General features: G+C 40.9%; 1 protein-coding gene and 1 non-coding gene across 5 annotated transcripts in view; both read right to left on the reverse strand.

The window, feature by feature from the left end:
- LOC111873788 (codanin-1) overlaps positions 1 to 19,778 on the reverse strand; it is a 52,088-nt gene that overhangs the window by 9,799 nt on the left and 22,511 nt on the right. For all 4 annotated transcript variants that reach the window (XM_023868756.2, XM_023868754.2, XM_023868753.2 and 1 more), the window contains exons 7-12: positions 15,879 to 16,182; positions 12,042 to 12,235; positions 8,872 to 9,096; positions 5,633 to 5,855; positions 4,229 to 4,404; positions 622 to 787 (exon numbers count right to left, since the gene is read on the reverse strand). In XM_023868756.2, coding sequence (XP_023724524.1) covers positions 622 to 787; positions 4,229 to 4,404; positions 5,633 to 5,855; positions 8,872 to 9,096; positions 12,042 to 12,235; positions 15,879 to 16,182 — 1,288 coding nt within the window. The remainder of the gene's footprint in view (positions 1 to 621; positions 788 to 4,228; positions 4,405 to 5,632; positions 5,856 to 8,871; positions 9,097 to 12,041; positions 12,236 to 15,878; positions 16,183 to 19,778) is intronic.
- Positions 1,155 to 1,273, reverse strand: LOC111873794. The gene has a single exon (XR_002844435.1). It is a non-coding gene; the product is annotated as a 5S ribosomal RNA (ribosomal RNA).

A 19,778-nucleotide genomic window follows, 5' to 3' on the forward strand; every position in this document is an offset into this window, starting at 1 on the left:
TTGGAAGAAGCGCTGGCGTAAGTGCATAATATCGAATGGGGACTATTTTGAAGGCGACAACATTAATGTAGACGAATGAATAAATATTTTTCCCAAAATACGGAAATTCCCGTCATTTTTTGAACACACCTCGTATGTGAGAAAAAATACACTCACTGAGTTACTGGTATACTAAGACACAACAGGTTTAATTTGGCCTAATGCGCACTGAGCATCAGCCACTTGAGAGTATGTATTTTCAGACTGAACTATTTGTGACCACTTGCAGGGGAGGAGGTCCATTGTATTGGACAGGAAATTGTGATAACTAAACAACGGAATTTAAAATTGGGTAAACTGTCACAGCCAGGGCTAAAAAAATGAAGTACATATTCATGGATAAGGTAAAGTTGCAGTAACATAAAATCTGCCAAAGTTTAGCACTACTGTCATGGGTAATTGGCTATAACCATGTAGAATATATGTGAACTTGTAAAAAAATGTAAAATCCAGGATTATACAATCAAAGTTTCATTGTTTATACACAAGTAGAATAAGATACCACTTGGGGAGGAAATGTGAGAAGGAAACAGCAGGTCAGAACACTGCTTGAAACACATGTGCATCTGCCACAGAACTCACCTAGCAACAGTGCAAGATCCAGGACCAGAGATGGCAACAATCTCTCAGCTGAAGGAACCAGATCTGAGCGGTTACAGAGAGCTCCTTGAACAACATCCAGTGTCACCCACACCTGCTGCTCAGTCACAACACAGGTGTCACCATCCAGCAGCCCCCATATCATATTCTGCACAATAAAATCAGTGATGTGCAAACTGTAATTATCTGTAAGATTCTCAAGCAGTGACTATGAAGATTACTCTTCTGTGGTGTGACACGATATAATTTGGTAGATATTTTTTTATTGCTAGTGGGGTGGGACTAAGTCCCTTGCACTATGGCCACTTCTGGCCTATTGTACCAGCCCCAGATGATAGGTGAGGGTGATTGTGGAGCAATCGGTGGAATGAAGATTGGCAGGGGAAACCGAAATACTCGGAGAAAACCAGCCCCAGCGCCACTTTGTCCACCACAAATCCCACTTGACCGGACCCGGGCCGCTGCGATGGGAAGCCAGCAACTAATCGCTTGAGCTATGGCGCGGCCAAATGAAGTGCCAACAGCACGTGGTGTTCCCAAGCGGTCACCCAACCAAGTACCAACCACGCCCAAAGCTGCTTAACTTCGGTGATCGGAGGAGAACCGGTGTTTTCAACGTGGTATGGCTGTTGGCTTGTAGATATTTACTGACACTTAAGAGGAATGTGCTGCCCCCATCTTCAGGGTAGAAGAAGCTTTGACCTTCAAGAAAAAGGCACTACATTCCTCTAAAATGTTTGTGGTGTCCTACCAGACTACACATCACCGCATCCAAAAACATAATGCAGTGAAATTCCCATTTTATGTTCTCTGAATTAAGCTTTTCCCTCATTTAATGTTAAACGATACCTACGTCTGTATCAGCTAGACAAGTCCACAGTGGGAGAACACAGCACTGATTCAAATTCCAAGAGACTGAAGTACTAGCTGAAACAATTGGCTACATAAATGAACCTGTCAAAGTAGCTGAACATTCAGAAGAGGTGGAAGAATTTCTTCTCTCATCTAGTGAATGTATACATGGCCAGTGGGGTTAAGCAGAGGGAAATAAATACAGCTGAGCCATTAGTATTTAAGTCTAGTTCTTTTCAGGTTGAAATGACAACTGCAAAGTGTTAAATAGTTATGTACTGATCAAATTCCCCGATGAGGTCATTGGATTTTTTCAATTGACCTAATCCTTCCAGCCACACTATGGCCCTGGGGTCAACTCAGCCTCTAACAGAAATGAGTACCAGGAATATTCTTGGGGGTAAAGGGTGGCCAGCATGTAGGGCTGACAACCTTGTTGCCATCTATGAGCCGATTGTCTATAAAATGTGGGAACCTCAACATCTCACAACCCTATGGGCGTCCACGGCCTGTTACAAGGATACCTTTACTTTACTTACAATTCTTTATTAGAATCCGTCACAACACAACAATACAATGGTCAAGGCAAAAATTAGCTCAGGTTATGTGGATTTACTTTCGTTTTCGTTAGTGCATATTTTGGTGTCAAGTTCTCAGCTAAGCACTTCTTATTAAAATATATATTAGCATTGCAGTTCAGTAGTTTTAGCTTACGTGTATTTATATATGCTGCTTGCTTGACTGGCATTTGTTGTGGTGTGGTGTGGTGTGGTGTGTTGTGTTGTGTTTTGTGTTGTGACGGACTCCAATAAAGAACTGTATATAATAACACAACAGGATGCACGAAATGAAAACTGTAAATTTACTTTACTTTTTACTGATCAAACTCTGGCAGAATGTGTTCAAGGAGGTGAAACATATTCTGATATCCATAAACTCATTGTGTTTGGAATAAAGAAGAAACTGCCTCATCAGTGGAAGTTTACAACTGCACTAATTTACAAGAAGGCAAACTGACTACAATTATTATTCAGGCATACCAGTGCACCAACTTCATACAAATTATCATCCAATATTCTATTCTCAAGGTTAAGTCCACATGTAAACTAAATTACTGGGCATCATCAGTGTGGGTTGTGGCATATCAAACCAACCACAGATGAAATTTTTTTGTTTGCTGCATACTGAAAAAGAAATGGGAGTACAATGGTGCAGTATATCAGCTATTGATATATTTCAAGAAAGCCTAGATTCAGTTAGGAGGGAATTTTTGTACAATATTCTCACTGAATTTGGGGTATCCATGAAAAAATCAGGCCCATTAAAATTAATTTATTAATCTCATCCCATTATCGTTTGACTGGTTATGTAGGCTATGTTTTCCGGTAACCGATCAATATACATCCTCATTCTCCACTTTAGCATTCATGTCCACTGTGATTATTTTACAGTCCATTTTTGGACATTCGCCGTATATTTCATCCAGTTCATCATAAAAGGAGTCTTTCTCCTCATCACTTTTATCTTCAGTGGGGCATGTGCACAAATAAGGCTACAGTTAAAAAACTTCCCTTAATTCGTAACCTACATGTTCTGTGAAATTTTGCTTCGAAGTCTAAAATAAGATGCTTCCTTATTTTATTAACAATAAAACCTGTTCCAAACATGTGACTCTTCTTCTGACAACTATAGAATACTGAGGAAGATATCCTCACCGAAGAGGGATGTAAAAATAGGAGGCTGGAGGAAACTGCATAACGAGGAACTCTGCAACTTGTATGCATTGCTAAATATACTGAGAATGATCAAGGTGATGAAATGGGCAGGGCATGTAGCATACATGGGGGAAAAGAGAGAAATAGAATTAGGTTGTATGGATTGGATTTATCTGGCTCAGGATAGGGACCAGTGGAATGCTCTTGTGAACACAGTAATGAACCTCTGGGTTCCATAACATGTTCGGAAATCCTTCAAGTGGCTGAGCAAATGGTAGGTTTCCAAGGAGGACTCAGCTATATGGACTTGGTTTGTTAGAAGTTAGTCATATATTTTCAGTCTTATTAATGCAACTTTTGTAAATGTTTCAATAGCTGTGTGGTTACTGCCACACTGTCATGTTTACTGGTTCATGACTACTCACCAACCCCTAACACCACATCCAATAAACATAGGACTGTGACAACATGTCTGCTCCAAAAATCTACACATATTGGGGTGAATGAATCATTCAACCTACCAAGAACACTTTCATTCACCATCAAGAACACCATATGCAACAAACAAGCAAATGAAATACAAGAGAGCGGCAATAATGATTCAGACATGACACCTTTATGGAAATTGCATAATGAGACTGAAAATAAATAGCTTAAGTCTTACATACTTGAAGAAATGTACTTAGCCATTTTTGGATATTATGGGTAGCCACCAGAACTAGCATTTATACAAAGTTTATACAACCTCATTATAGGTCCTACTGATGTGACCCTGCATTATGAAAATAATATTTCTTCTAATACTCTGCAGACTGATTAAAAACTGGTATGTGCACTGGCTGTGGTCTTCATCCTACAGTTCTATGAACACGGTTATAGAGTATTAGCAGTTAAAATTGAAAATCTGGTCCATAAATTTTGGCAGTGATCTCCAGCTCAAATTTCATGAAAGTCTAATCCAGGAAGGGTAGTGAGGGCTGCCAAGACAGTTCATATTCAACTGTCCCCACCATCGCACTCACCTGAATCTGCATGATGGCATGGGCTGGGGACTCAATATCATCAAGATGCTTCACATTCCTTACACCAGAGTACACCACATGTGATGTCTTGCACATACTTTCTTTCTTACTCTCAAGCTTTCCAACATTACGAAATGCCTTCTCTATGTCCAACTCAAATTCTTTCAGAAACAGGCCTGCAAACACAGCACTATGACAAAATGATATGACACATAAAAGATACAATTGGCGTGCAAAAGGGAAGATCAGAATTGCGAGGGAAAACTAAAAAGAAGGCAGCAAGCTGAGAGTAAAAACACTTTCAGTGATGGGGCACATACTTCCATCTTCCATAAAGTAATCAATACCATGGAATTCTTGAGAGGCTCATAATACAGGAAATTCAGTGCCTTCTAGGGAACTTTAAGGGTGACTGCCATGTTTAGAAGTACTTCAATGGATTCTATCCTGAGCCAAATCAATCCAATCCGCATCCTTGCATCCCATCTCAGGAGAGATGTTTTGTGAAAATATTGACATCCAAGAATTACTAAGCAGAAAACTTCCCAAGATAAACTGTAAGCAGGGAGGTGATAAAGAAGCATAAAATATCAAACATAACTGAACACGCTGGATCAAGCAGTAATACTACACTGGAAGGTGGCCACTTCAAATCTTGGCTGGGACACTGGCTATCATGACTGAGGTTTCCTGTGTGACAGTATCTTAAGTTTAGCCACTTCCACATCCTTAAAATTTCCTTTTTCACTGTTCATGCCACCATTTAACACTATATCGTCTAAGCTAGTGTTAGCATCCTTAAATGAACCACAAATAAATATACATGAAAATTTTCTCTCTTCAGCTGCCCATGCACCAAAATCACATAAAATTTATTAAGCAAAAAATGTATGTGCTTGGAAGCAGAACTAGCATAAGCCTAGTGCCAACTAAATTCATGAGAAATTCCACTGTTGCAGATGGCAAGAATTTCTGTCATCACAGGTGATAAGAATCTCTCCCACAGGCAAGAAGAGATTAACTTCCACGAAACTTCATCATAATAATAAAACTTCCTGGCACTGTGATGAAAACCATCATTTCATCATTTGTAAAACAGTTTTAATTACAAAGATACACAGCATGTTTAGCTTACTGCCAATTAATGATCATGATATGAACAAAAGAACAGCATTAAGAAAGAAAATATTCATAAAATGAGATGCTCCAGGTAGTTGCTTGGTTCGCTTCCATTACAGCACTGGGCCTGAATGTGAACAGGGTTCACAATGGGTGGAGTGTAAAGCATCAAGTGAAGACCTGAACTAATGTGAGAGTAACATCTTTACAGGTGACTGCATAGTACGCAATGTGAATGTACAAGCGGAACACTGTATCAGGGCAGACAGCATGTAGTTAACACACCTGGAGTGATATGCGACTGTATCCATGTGTTGACATGTTCTTGGCTGAATCTGGCAGCAATCTGTGCACACATGGTGCATACAGGCTCTAACACATCACCTGCCAGGAGAACTGGCAATGCAACCTTGCACCTCTTCCTGCAATACTCCCTGACATCACACTGATGCCTGAAGTCGCCGCAGCATCTGTCAGCTATGGAAGCCACTTCTGTCAGCAGCAACTCCTGACCAACAGCCAAAATCCTCATAAGCTATCAGCATTATAAAGGCTTCACACTAAATATGTAGGCAATAATATGAGTACAACCTCTTTATTTGACCGTCACACTGCAGAACTATAAGTGAGCATTGTCCTTGAAGTTCTATATACTCGTATGCTGTGTTGTGACGGTCAAATAAAGAGGTTGTATATTCTGTAACACGGCAGGATGCATGAAATGAAAATAATATGAGTATTTCACTTTCCTGTACAATACCAACACCAAGTGCAAGTGGTTTACAGAAATGTAATTTAATAACCATATGGCCATACAGCTCTTATGAATTGCAAGACATCACAGAATATTAATGATCCTGTGTGGAAGGTCGCAGCATAGCTCAAGCAGTTAGTCACTGGCCTCCCACCGCGGTGGCCTGGATTCAAACCCGGGTCTGGTCAAGTGGGATTTGTGGTGGACAAAGTGGTGCTGAGGTAGGTTTTCTCCGAGTACTTCAGTTTCCCCTGCCAATCTTCATTCCACAAATTGCTCCATCATCATAATAACCCAGGGCAGGAACAATAGGTCAATCAGTGGCCGCCATGCCAAGTGGACCCAACTGGACTCCAACCCCCAGTATGCAAAATTTAAAATCCTGTGTGGAGGTGGGGTCTAATACCTCCACCGTAGCCCTGTGAGTTGTAGGTGGTGACAAAAACAGAGATCTCGAATCTTTGACAGTAAAATATGGTCGCTGAGTCCCACAGGGCTCAGGCCCCAGCATGACTGCACTGGTGAGGGCCAGCAGCAATTGAAAATGACAGACCCATGTTCCCATCGAGAGAATGCCCCACATAAACAAACCCACAACTGTCTGACAGTAACAAAGATCTGGTCTTACGCCCCAGGTGGGTGCTTTGATCCAAGACAGACTGGCCAACTGACCATCGGTTGTAATATAAGACTGGTACTCAGACTCAGAATATTAATGGCACATTATGCATCACAGATGAAATAAAAACAGGGCATTAAGCGTGAATTTAACCCCTGCAAGAAATGAGATTTGAGGTTTTCACAGCTGAGATAATGAACATGATTACCTTCTGAGACATGATATCATGTAGTCTGGGTAGATCATTACCAGTGCTTCAGAGGAACATGCCAAAGTATCTTTAAGGTAGAAAATTTATTTTTCTACTCTGAAAATGGATGCAATAAAATATCTTCTACTCTTCCTCGAAGATGGGCCTAGCACACTCCCTCAAAATGTTGGTAGCTATCTACTTGACTATGCAGACACAGAGTACAGAAGGTAGCAATCTTCAATACATCAGAGAAATGGTCACATTAAGGAAAAAATTGATGTGAATAAATTTCATGCATGGACTCTTTATAGACAAGAAAAGTGAAGATATGGAGTCACTGGGATCAACAAGGAGAACCTGGAGAGACCAAGTGAGGTAATACATATGGAGAAGGCTTTGTCACATGAGGTGATGTCCCACAATGGTTAAATTCTCCATAGGTGATGATCATGATGATGATATGAACTTAACTAACTCCACAAAGCTCAGCCTTTCTTGAGAAGCTGCCAGTCATACAGTTACTCAAGAAATTCCCAACATTTTAAGGAACCTGAAAGTTCATTACCGTGTTCACAAGAGCCCATCACTGGTCCCTGTCCTGAGCCAGATGAATGTAGCCCATATCACTCCATCCTATCTCTCTAAGATCCATTTTGACATAAACTTTGCACCCACATCTAGATCTCCTTAGTGGTCTCTTTCCTTTTGGCTTTCCAACCAAAATCCTACATGCATTCCTCTTCGCCTCTATGCATGCTACATGCCCTGTCTATCTCATCCTCTCAATTTGAACATTCTCATAGTATTTGATAAAGAGTATGAATTATGTCCTTGCTATTCAGTTTCCTCCAGCCTCCTATTATTTCATCCCTCTTCAGTCCGAACATTCTCCTCAGCACCCTTATCTCATATACACTTGTCAGTATTCTTCCCTTAATGTCAGAGACCATGTTTCACATCTACACAATACTACAGACAAATTACAGTTTTGTATACTTCAGCAGACTAGAAGACAAAGGTTCTAAACTGAGTGGCAGAAAGCATTACCAAAATTCATCACCTCTTTAGTTCTTCATGAATCAAATTTTGGTTTGTTCTATTATTCCCAAATATTTAAATTCACCACATTTTCAAATGACCAATAACAGGAGCACAGCAGTTCCCTCAACCATAATTTTAAACACATGATGATGACCGTATGGGTAGAAACATGCATAAATGTGAAAAACTTCTAAAATGTTAAAAGTTATATGATGCACAAAAATTTAAAGTGGATAACCTTTAAAAAGTTTTATAGAAAGAAGTGTTGCACGTGAGGCAGTGGAACACTTGATACAAAGTGATCTGCAGCAGAATGCCACAACATAATACTACTTTCTTCATTACATCTGGGAAGGTGTGACCCCAACAGTGTTCATCTATTTAGTGTCAGTGACATTTATAAAATTTCAAAATTATATCTGGGAAGGTGTGATCTCAGCAGTTTCTACTGCCAGTGATATTTACAAAAAAAATTGTTGCAAAATTTTACAGCCATTCTTTTATCACCAAGCTTTATATACACTATCTAAATATTTGTTTATTCGGTAAATATTACAATATTCTTACAAACAGATTTCAATCTTTCTTATAACCACATCCCATCATCTGGTGGGTCAAATTTTTCCACATGCCAGCACTAATCCCATCAAGTGACAGGCTATTGCCAATGTGTAGGTAAATTTCATCTTCTCCTACAAATGTCACTCAAATGCAACAAAATTTTAACTAACTCCTGATTTTGTTGAATGTTGGTACTTGTTTCCTTCCACTTCCATTTTGAATTCAGTAAGTTCTAAATACAGTTTCCGACAAAAAATGTCTGGCTCGGCAATAAAATCCCAGTATAGAAGGCAGACAAATATTACACTTCACAAAATTCGGAAATTATATAATGAAAACGTATTTGTGAGACAAACCTTAAGCTGCTTCATAGAAGTTTCCGATTCGCTGTTCATTGTGCTGAGGACAGTGCTGGTAGAAATAAGCTGTGAAACATGTTTAGCCCCTTGCTTCCTAACACTCTGAAGCAATGTGCTACAAATGTGCTTCACACAGCTGGATGCAACACGCTCTGCAACATACTCCACAGTCTTCCGAGTGGATGCTGGCTGTCCATGGAAAAAACTCTCTTCCAGCTGTAGCTGCATGACATAAGATAGAAATTGAGGTCTAATTACAAGTTACTAGGGGTTCCAGTTATCAGGGTGCTGGGGGTACAAAGCACTTCTTAACCTCTTCAAAACAGGGTTCTCTAGAGCCTGCCTCAAATAAATCTGCCAGAATGATCCACTTCTACCACTCTTCCTTTACAACAGTTGCTACATAGTGATTAAGTCCTTAGCCATGGTGCTGTTAACACTGGCTAGCAATCGGGATGCCTAAAAAGCCCTGCTTCATGCCCTCCTAATGTGGTAGCAATGCTATGACAGAATGCACTGCTGCCAACACTAAGAAAAACTTTGAAGAAGTTGAATTATGCACACGAGACACTTAAATTATGTTATGAGGTCTAGAATTAGCAACAGGCTATGTGGCAAATGAGGCAGCTGAACGTGACTTACAAGGCAGGTTCTGGACAGGATCATTGGATTTATGGACACCTTATTCATATAACTATGGATTATAGGCAATACAGCATTATCGCTGATCTACACACTTTACAGTTCACCATTACACATGCACTAGAATTCTCAGTCTTCAATAGTCATATCCTGGCAAAGGATTTACGAGGTGCTATTGGAAAGTTCCTGGACTGTTATTGTTGTAACTGCCTTGGTGAAAGAGAGGGGAGGCCAAGGTCACACATCTGCAAGCCTGCTGCATCAGTCTGCCATGTAAACATGCATTCTCTTTACACAAGTCCTTTTTCGACTTTGTGTTTCGTTCTCTCTGTGATGAATGGCAAAACTGAGCAACGCGTCTTCATCAAGCTTTGTGTGAGGCTCGGTAAATCTGCTACAAAAACCTTTGAAATGCTTCATGAGGGTTTTAGAGAACATTCTTTAAGCTAGCCAGTGGTTTCTGAGCGCCATTCACGTTTCAAGGCAGATCGAGTGATAGTTGAAGATGACCAACGTTCAGGGCAACCAAGCACCAGAAAAATGACACAAAATCATCCAGAAACGAAGCAACAATTGTTGCAGTGGAAGAGTCCACAATCACCAAGAGCAAAAAAGGAGCAGCAGGCCCGGAGTTCAAGAAAGAGCATGCTCATTGGTTCTTTTTTGACATGAATGGGATTGTTCACCATGAATTTGTTCCTCCTAACACTATGTTCAACTCTGACTTTTACTTGTACTATAACGTTTTGACACACGAGAGAAAATGTGTGATGAAAAAGACCAGAACTTTGACGCAACCACAACTGGCTCCTTCATCACAAAAAACGACCACCCACACATCCCTGAAAACCACAGAGTTTGTTACTAACAACAGCACTGTTATTGTTCCCCATCCTCCTTACTCATTGGGCTTAGCCTCCTGTGATTTTGCTTTGTCTCCCAAATTGAAAATGAAACTGAAGGGATGACGTTTTGAAACAGTGTCTGACATTCAAAGGGAATCACAAGCGGTACTCAATAGTATTTGGGAAAATGACTTCCACGGTGCTTCTGAAGCATGGAAAAAACAACAGTATCGCTGTATACATTCCCAAGGAGAATACTTTGCAGGAAATGGCAGCCAAAATAGAGTAAGTTAAGCCAGCATTTTTTTTACCTAGTCCAGGATCTTTCTGATAGCACCTTGAATAACCATCTCACTGTAACTTCAAATCACATATGAAGTCTTCTCTGTACAGTCTAATTCATTTCTTGCCATTATGTCTCAATCACCTTTGACTGCAATCTCCCAGAATTCAACCCAGTTCATGATAACTACTCCCAATTCCGAAGACTCAACTCAATTCAATTCCTCTGCTCCCAAGCTCATACCCTGGCAGGCTGGTGTCCCAAAACTCAGCTCAGCTTGATTACTGAAGTCTTCTTGATAACCACTTTGCATGGACCACGCAGAAGACACAGACTCTCTTTGGTGGTAAAGCATATTTACAGCACCACTGCACAGCAACAGAAGTTACTCGATCGTTGCTTGCATATTCATTGCCATAGAAATGTGTTTACCGAGTTGTTGCCTAGCAATGAACATCTATTCTGACTGTAATATTCCGGCTTTTGGGTACCATTTAACAATATAAAGGAATTGGTATATAATCAGGTATTTGTGCATGTTATTCATGGGAGATGGCATTAAACATCAGCTTCGGCATATCGTTCATTATGAAGCTTTCGGGCGCCATTTCACAATAGAAAGGAGCTGGTATATGATCAGCAGGGCCCGGATTTTGATGGCATGTCATCTTTTTTTCCTTGTATCCTATGCAATGCTCTTGATCTTAAATATATAAATCTCGGATATGAGTTGCTGGTTACAGAAATGTAAATTTTATAGGTAATTTTTTGTCATTTTTTGACATTTTTAGGTTTAAGGTCATTTTTTCATTTTGGGGGTAATGTTTTGCTACATTTTTGGACTTGTAAGGGTATTTCTTGTCATTTTTGGCCATTTTAGGGAATTTTTCTTCTTGTTTTCTAAAATGTGAATAACATGGAAGCGAAGTGTCCTTTAGGTCATATTTTTGAATATTTTCAAGTCATCAAAATCCGGGGCCTGCATATTACATTTTTGGGTCATATTTTAGGTCATTTTTCTGGATTTTTTTTCGGTCATTTTTTAAATATTTTCAGGTCATCAAAATCCAGGCCCTGATGATCAGGTATTTGTGCATGTTGTTCATGAGAGATGGCATTAAACATCAGCTTCAGCACATCATTCAGTATAAAGCAGGAGTGGAAAGGAATACGGAAGAAAGCAAGGGGAGTTAGTAGTATGAAAGCTTATATAACAAATGGCAGAGACTTCACGTTGAATTGTCAAGTGTTACTCTAATATTAATATAACAATGCTATGGCAATGGTAGAACTTATATAACACAAATCAGAAATGGTAGACTGAGTATGAATTATGAGATACTAGTGACACAGAAGTATCAAATGTAAACCACACAGCTAATGAGTCTGGATACTACCTGTATTTGTTTTGCAGCAGATGGTGTATCCAATGATGCAGACACTGGAGTGATGTGCTTCACTGTTCTGCATGAGGAGCCCATCCCAACTGACAGGCAAAGCTTCAATTCACCCATGTAGGGGCAGCAGAGGTAGAGGCAGTGTTCATCCACTATATCAAGAGCATCCAGAGGCACCAACTGTGTGGGTTCCCCTGTCAACACAAGCTTCTGTCTGTCTCATTGCTAACTTGTTTCACCCATGGCCAGAAGTCTACTCCATGGACCATGGAGTGCATTTAGGAGGATCACACATAACATGGTTAAACATCTAATAAATTTGGATCATTCAGTCCTAAAAATTTATATATTCGTTCATCTCACTTAAAATGACTGATATGTATAAAGATTTTTAACTTATAAAACATCTTTCTAATGGCACATAACCTAGACTGTACCCACTTAGTATGTTTTCATAAACTGGACTTGATCTCAGTCACTAGACTGGCCAGTAGCAGGAACTTGTGAACAGTTACAAATCTTCAGGCTCCATGTTGGGAGGGGGGGGATTTTCTTGACCAACTGACTGTCATTTGACTTGCAAGAAGTATTTGTTCAGTGGTATTAACTACTTCATATGCCTAATTAATTTTAGGCATTCTTTACAAAGTACAAAAGGCTATTTTTGTGAAAGTCATGTCTGTCTGTGACCTCAAGATCAGGAACAGTACTGTTAGATTTTCTTAAATCTGACATGAGAGTTGGCGGGCAAGTCTAACATTCAGATAGATTGATTAAAGATAAAGTTTAAATGGGCTTTTATTGGTACTCCATAAACATCTGACTAATTTTGGTGAAGTCTGGTATAGCAGATTTCTACCAGATGTTGGGTGATTCCAATTTTCAGACATATGGATTCATAATGAAGCCTAGTAAAAGTAAAAAAATAGATGGACTTTTCCCAACATTCCATGAAAACATTTTCAGAGATGTTGCTCAAATTTGATAGGGAGCAACTTCCACTAAAGGTTGTTGGACAATTCCAACATTCAACCATATTAATAAAGCATAGTTTACTTAAGGCTATATAGGGACTTCTACATGCGTCCGACAAAACACCTTCCCAAAATTTGTTTAAATTCAGTATGGGAGGCTTCCACCAAACAGATGTTGGGTAAATTTGGAATTTATGGCACACTGATCCATAATAAAGCCTACATTACTTAAGAATATATTGGATTTTACCATGTATTCCTTAATCCAATGGACAGAACTGACTTAAGTCTGATATATCAGACTTTCACTAACTCATCTTTCATAACTCCCATTTTAAGTAAGTTTAATAAACTTGAAAGAACATCGCTGATAATTCTGTGTACCACATTATGGATTAAAACCTTTCCATCTCAGTCTACTGCTTGTACTAAGGCCCAATGGAGAGGCCGCACCATAGCTCAAGCGGTTAGTCACTGGCTTCCCACCGCAATGGCCCAGGTCGATCCCAGGTCTGGTCAAGTGGGATTTGTGGTGGACAAAGTGGCAGTGGGTTGGGTTTTCTCCGAGTACTTCGGTTTCCCCTGCCAATCTTCATTCCACCAAATTCTCCATCATCATAATCACCCGGGGCAGGCTACAATGGGCCAATCAGTGGCTGCCATGCCGAGTAGACCCAGTTGGACTCCACCCCCCACTAAGCGGGGTGGGGGGGGGGAAGGCCCAGTGAACATGAATATTTTGCATTGCTCAGCTTCCACTTGTCTGACTAATGAATGCAAGAAAGTAAAAGCCAAGCACAGCATAAATCACTTTAGTCCTGCCAAGGGCACTATGTCAATTTGTGTTCCTGTCCTGTTCTTTGAAAAATTAAAGTGACACAATGGTATGAAACATACATTATTATCAATCCTTCGAAAGCCAGACTTCAGACCAGTCCTTACTGAAAGCAGTTACACATTTTACAGCACACACGATACAAAAACTGCTGTCTTCTGGGATGTGACAGTGGGCAGTCTGGTAGACAGATACCAGCATTTCAGAGAAACCATTCAGGAAATTAAGGGGACAGATAAAGGGTAAGGCAACGGGGCTGTGAGCTACTCCATGGGAGATGGCTGATAAAACAGCAGTGCCAAACAACTGAGGGGAAAAGAGGCAAGAGCATGATGTCTTACTGATGATCAAAGACTGCAAGATTCTAGTCAACTGGTGCATTTAATATTACACCTTCTTCAGCTAACCACTAGGTGAATACAAACTGTTTTCATACTACTATCCTTCTCCTGTCAAAGCCTGTCTCACGACTGATATCCCCAATAATTATAAGTATCATCTGTCAGCATGAAATTTCTGATTTTCATCATCAGAAGGAGGATTGTGGTCTTCTATATCATGACACTTTATAGTCTCGCAGATACGATGGGAAGTCATAATGTTTTAATTATCACCATGAGAAAATCGTAATTCCAAAATATTGTTCTACAAAGGAGATAGCCCACTTCCTGAGCTTGCCGAACAGTCAAATTTTCCTGCGCCAAGAGGACAGAGGGAGCCACCGGAAAAGGCAGAAGCAAAATGGCAACATTGGTTGAGAAAGTGGAGGCTCGCGCTGTGATACAGTTCCTGCATTTGCAAGGGAAGAATGCCAGGGACACAACCAGATGACTGCTGTGTACCAGGAAGGTGTACCATCATATGACACACTGGTCACGTGGAAGAGGCACTTTCATTGTGGACAGGCAAACCTTGAAAATGAACCCCAAAGTGGAAACCATCTCTCGCTAAGGAACCAGGAATTGTGACACAGGTGAAAGCTTTCACCCTATCCCATAGGCACATAACTATCAAAGCTATTGTTCATGAGGTCCATATTAGCCATGGGTCGGTTTTCATCATCCATGACGAGTTACACATCACAAAGGTTGCTGAGCATTAGGTGCCACAGTTGCTGACACCAGTTCAAAAACAAAAACGGATGGATGTAGTAAAGAAAATCTGCAGTTGTGTCAAGACAAAATGGTGGAATTTTTCAACCGTCCGATCACAATGGATGAATGTTGGGTCTATCATTAAGACCCTGAAACAAAGGAAATGAGCAAGCAGTGGAAACATGAAGACTTGCCACCACCAAAGAAGGTCAAATCCCAGCCATTGTCAGGAAAGGTGATGTTGAGCGTGTTAAGGGATTGGCAGGCTGTCATCATGACCGACTACGCATAAAAGGGCGTCACTATCAGTGGCGAGAATTACCAGAACCTTCTGAGAAAATTACAGGAGGAAATCAAGAAAATGTGAAGCAGAATGCTGGAAAACAGGTGTGCAACTTCTTCACAACAACACACCAGGTCATGTTGGTCATGCTACGACAACACTTACTGCCAGTTGGGGATATGAAATTCTCCCCCATCCACCATATTCACCAGACCTGGCACTGAACAACTTCTTCTTTCTATGGCTAAAGAAGCCACTTTGTGGTAAGCGTTCCAAGATGATGATGTAATTTCAGTAGTGAAGGACTTCCCATACAGTCAAAATGAGACCTTCTATGATCATGGTATCCAGCAGCTAGTTCATCATTGAGGAAAATGTGTGGCCTTGCAGGGGGCATATGTATAGAAGGACAAACTCACATAAAATTTCTTGCACCCGTGTCTCTGTTTCTTCTGGGTGATAATTACAATTTTATGACTTCCCCACATGATTACCAAAATTTTGGAAGAACACAATGCTACCATCCCCAAGGTAGAATTTGCATCCTGAAGATGGATTCTCATAGACAATACTAATGCCAAGATATATCACCTGATAAACTAGACAACCACAACCTAACAACACATGACAACTTTTGTAAGGAATAATAACCTGTGTGTAATGTTTTGCTGATGCTCGGATCTTGTTTCCAAGCATAGAACAGTCCTTCCAGAATGTTTGAAGACTGAAACAGCCAGCCCAGCACCAGTCTGATGAGTAATGAGGCTCTGCCAGACAAGTGCATGTTTTGATATACACCAAACAATTGCTCGAACACAGCACTATAATAAGGGAGGTGAGCAGAGACTGGATCCATCATGGACAGGTACTTTACAACCCATGGTAACGTTAGCACCAACTTGTGACTCTGCTTGGCCTCCTTTATGCATCCCAAGACTTCCAACTGTGGACATAACTGCAAGACATAGCCCATATTTGAGACAGGCTCTTGTTCATCAGGTACAGAAATAAATACAAAATCTTATGTATGACAACAAGAAATTGTTAAGAACAAACTTCACCAAAGTATATGGCACTCTTCTCCTTCAACACGCAACAAAGCAACACAACGGCCGTTGTCTAGTTCATCACTAACCAACAGAGATACCCTTCTTCAGTTACAACTTGGCCAATTACATACAACAGTCAGTGATGGTGTGACTTGGCTTTCAGATACAAAATAAATACTGACACTTCATAAATTTTACAAATAGCTGTTACTTTTGATATTACTACCACACACTGAGTTTTATTTCTACATAAATTTTGTAATCTTCCTTTGTATCAATATGCAGCCATGCATTACTCTGAATGATCTGAAATGCAAGAAATGGGCAGACACTTTGAAACAAACAACTACAGAGAGGAAAGGCAGATTACCATTAGACTGGCTGGCTAGAAATTTGTTCTTCCATGTCTGTACACTGTCGGCTGCCAAACTGCTGCTTAGTCACTCAACTGAAGCTGCCTATGTCGATAGCACTGTGTGTGTTTAGTTTTGTTGTCCTTGAGACATGTACAAGTACAGTTCCCACTGTTGTGAAATACAGTGTTCAACAGAAATTTTTCAATCAATAAAATTTTCTTGGGATCAGTCAGTCTTACATCAGATCCTAATGGTGATGACAGAGACAGTCCTTGAAATGTCAGAAATTTTTAACCATGTATGGCTGATGGTCCAATAAGATTTTATCGACTTCAGCAGCTGTGAAAGCTTCAGATCCTACACATATGATACCTGTGTACAACAATCTTCATAGAGGAAATTCTACAGAAAGTTTTGCAAGAAGTACTAGGTGGTTCAAATATGACCGGGACTGATTTTTTTGTAAACAAGTCGCACTGCACAGCAGCTGTGCAACCTTGAGAGATTGTAGCCACAACCTCCACTCTCCCTCTTGTTAGGGTTAGAACCTGTTCAGTGCTGTCTGGGACTTGCTAGAGGGATGAGCATACAGAAGGTACCGCGGAGCATGGAACAACGCACTGTGATCAAATTCCTCGTTAGAGAAAACGTCCCACCGCTGAAATTCACCATAGACTCCACCAACAGTATGGGGAAGAGTGTCTCTCACAGACCCGTGTGTTTGAATGGTGTAAGTGCTTCAGAGAGGGCAGAGAGCGCGTGGAGAATGAACCGCATGATCGTCGGCCGCGAACATCCATCACCAAGCCAAACACTGATCGTGCAGACACACTTATTCATGAGAATAGGCGCATCACTATCAAGGAACTTGGAGCAATGCTGTCCATCAGTGTTGGTAGTGTAGAAGACATCGTGAAATATCACCTGCACTATCGCAAGGTGAATGCACGGTGGGTACCATGCACTTTGACGGATGTGAACAAAATGGTGTGCGTGCAAGTTGCCAATCGTTTCCTACAGCAGTTTGAAGAAGAAGGTGATGCATTTTTGAAGTCTATAGTGACCACCGATGAAAGATGGGTGCACTACTTCATTCCCGAGTCTCAGCAATCATCATGCGAGTGACGGCATACCAGTTCTCCCAAACCCAAGAGAGCGCAGAGGAGCCATTCAGCAGGAAAAGTGATGGCAACGTTCTTCTGGGACTGGCTGGGGGTTATCCATGTAGACTTTCTGACAGATGCCAGAACAGTCAATGCAGCTTATTACTCAGACCTCCTGGCAACAGACGTGAAGGAAAAGATCCGATCCAGGCGGAAGAGAGGTGGAAAGTGGGTAGTCTTCCTTCAAGACAATCACCCCCATATGGCCAAAACAACAATGGAAACCCTCCAGAAATTGAAATGGAACCTTCTGACACATCCGCCGTACAGTCCTGATTTGGCACCAAGTGATTTCTACCTGTTCAGAAGGCTCAAATCAGACTTGCAAGGCATGCGGTTTGTGGACGACGCCGTAATCCAGACTGTTTGGGAGTGGATAGACCGCCAACCACAAGTCTTTTTTTGGGGTGGGCATCAGGATGCTTCCAGAAAGTTGGAAAAAATGTGTTGACTCTGGAGGGGAGTACATTGAAGACTGACATGTGCAAGTAAGTGTTTGGCAATTATGTCTTTTTTTTTTTAAATCAGTTCCAGTCATATTTGAACCACCTTGTATTCTGACATTACAGTGCCATGTAAAGCAAGGATTTACAGCATAATAACAAAATTATGTTCTATGGAAACAGTGCTGGATAAAAAGAAATTTTGAAACAGATATACTGACTGAAGAAAAACTTCAAGACATGGGTGTTTGACCAGATGCAAGCCCAGAGAAGTCGTTATGTCTTTTGGTTCTTCAGTATGGATTGGCAAAAAGTACATTTTGCATTGGTACAAGGTGCTGAAGTTATGGCCTTACAAACTAAAGCTGTCCATAGCCCTTTGTCTCAAGATTACATAGTAATAATTCCGGACTGTAAGCAGTTTCAGGAATCAGTATTCAATGGACTTCTTGACCCTTAACTTGTATTTTATTCTTATGAAGCATGGTTCATTTTAAGTGGTTATGTAAAGAGATACAATAACAGATAATGGAGCACAGAGAATTCTGATAATGTTCTTAAAGTGCCACTGCATGATTTGAAAGGTGGGGTGTGTTGTGCACTGTGAATGAATGGCAAATGAAAGGAACAATACTGATATGATCCTCATCTTCAGTGTTCATACTTCCCTTCTTCATATCATCATCCCCACCTGCCTAACACCCATTCTCCTTATTCACCTTCCACCATCTTTATCCTAAAGATCATCTTCCTCCTCATATACATCAACCAATTCTCCGCTTCCTCATTCTCCTTTGCAAAATCAGGCCCACTAAAAACCGGATATTATGAAACAGAAACCTTTCATCATTTCAGAAGTCTTCCCAAACTTCTTTTTTGTTTCGGTAGATGTGGGAAGTGGGATATGTCTCCTACAGCCTCTCCTACTCAGTCATCAACCTCACCTTCCAGTGCCATTCTGTTCTCACTGAAGAGACTCTGACACCTGAGTTACAGTAGGGTAAAGTGGCCTCCAGAGTCTAGGGGTAATGTTCCCACCTCGTGACTCAAGGTACGCAGGTTCAAACCCAGTGGAGGTCGTGGAATTTTTAAGGGCAGAAGAATTCAGGGAACAAGTCCTCCGGGAGGGGCTTTAAGCCATGGGTCCCGCGTCGTAGCTTTACGGCACGTAAAAGAACCTCATGTCTCAAGGGGACCTCTGAGCCAAATTCAGGACATTTCCCACCCAACAGCAGTCTCTAACACCTCTGGTAGATGGGGGAAGCATCGAGATACCGCTGAGCCAGTAGAGGCCAAACTCGCTGGCTGAGTCGGGACTGACGGCACGCACCAGTACCGGTAGAGTATAGAGACTGGTAGAATATAACAAGGGGAAACACAATGGACCAATATCTGGTCTAAGTGCATGGGGAAACCCACCCTCTGCAATAACAACAACAGTAGGGTAACTCTGACACACACACACACACACAGCCTGTCAGAGGCTTCCAGGTAGCAACCCTGACCTTGGACTGACACTATTTGGATAGTAATCAATCTG

This window comes from Cryptotermes secundus, unplaced genomic scaffold (genome assembly GCF_002891405.2).
Source record: "Cryptotermes secundus unplaced genomic scaffold, Csec_1.0 scaffold214, whole genome shotgun sequence".
NCBI classification, from domain to species: domain Eukaryota; kingdom Metazoa; phylum Arthropoda; class Insecta; order Blattodea; family Kalotermitidae; genus Cryptotermes; species Cryptotermes secundus.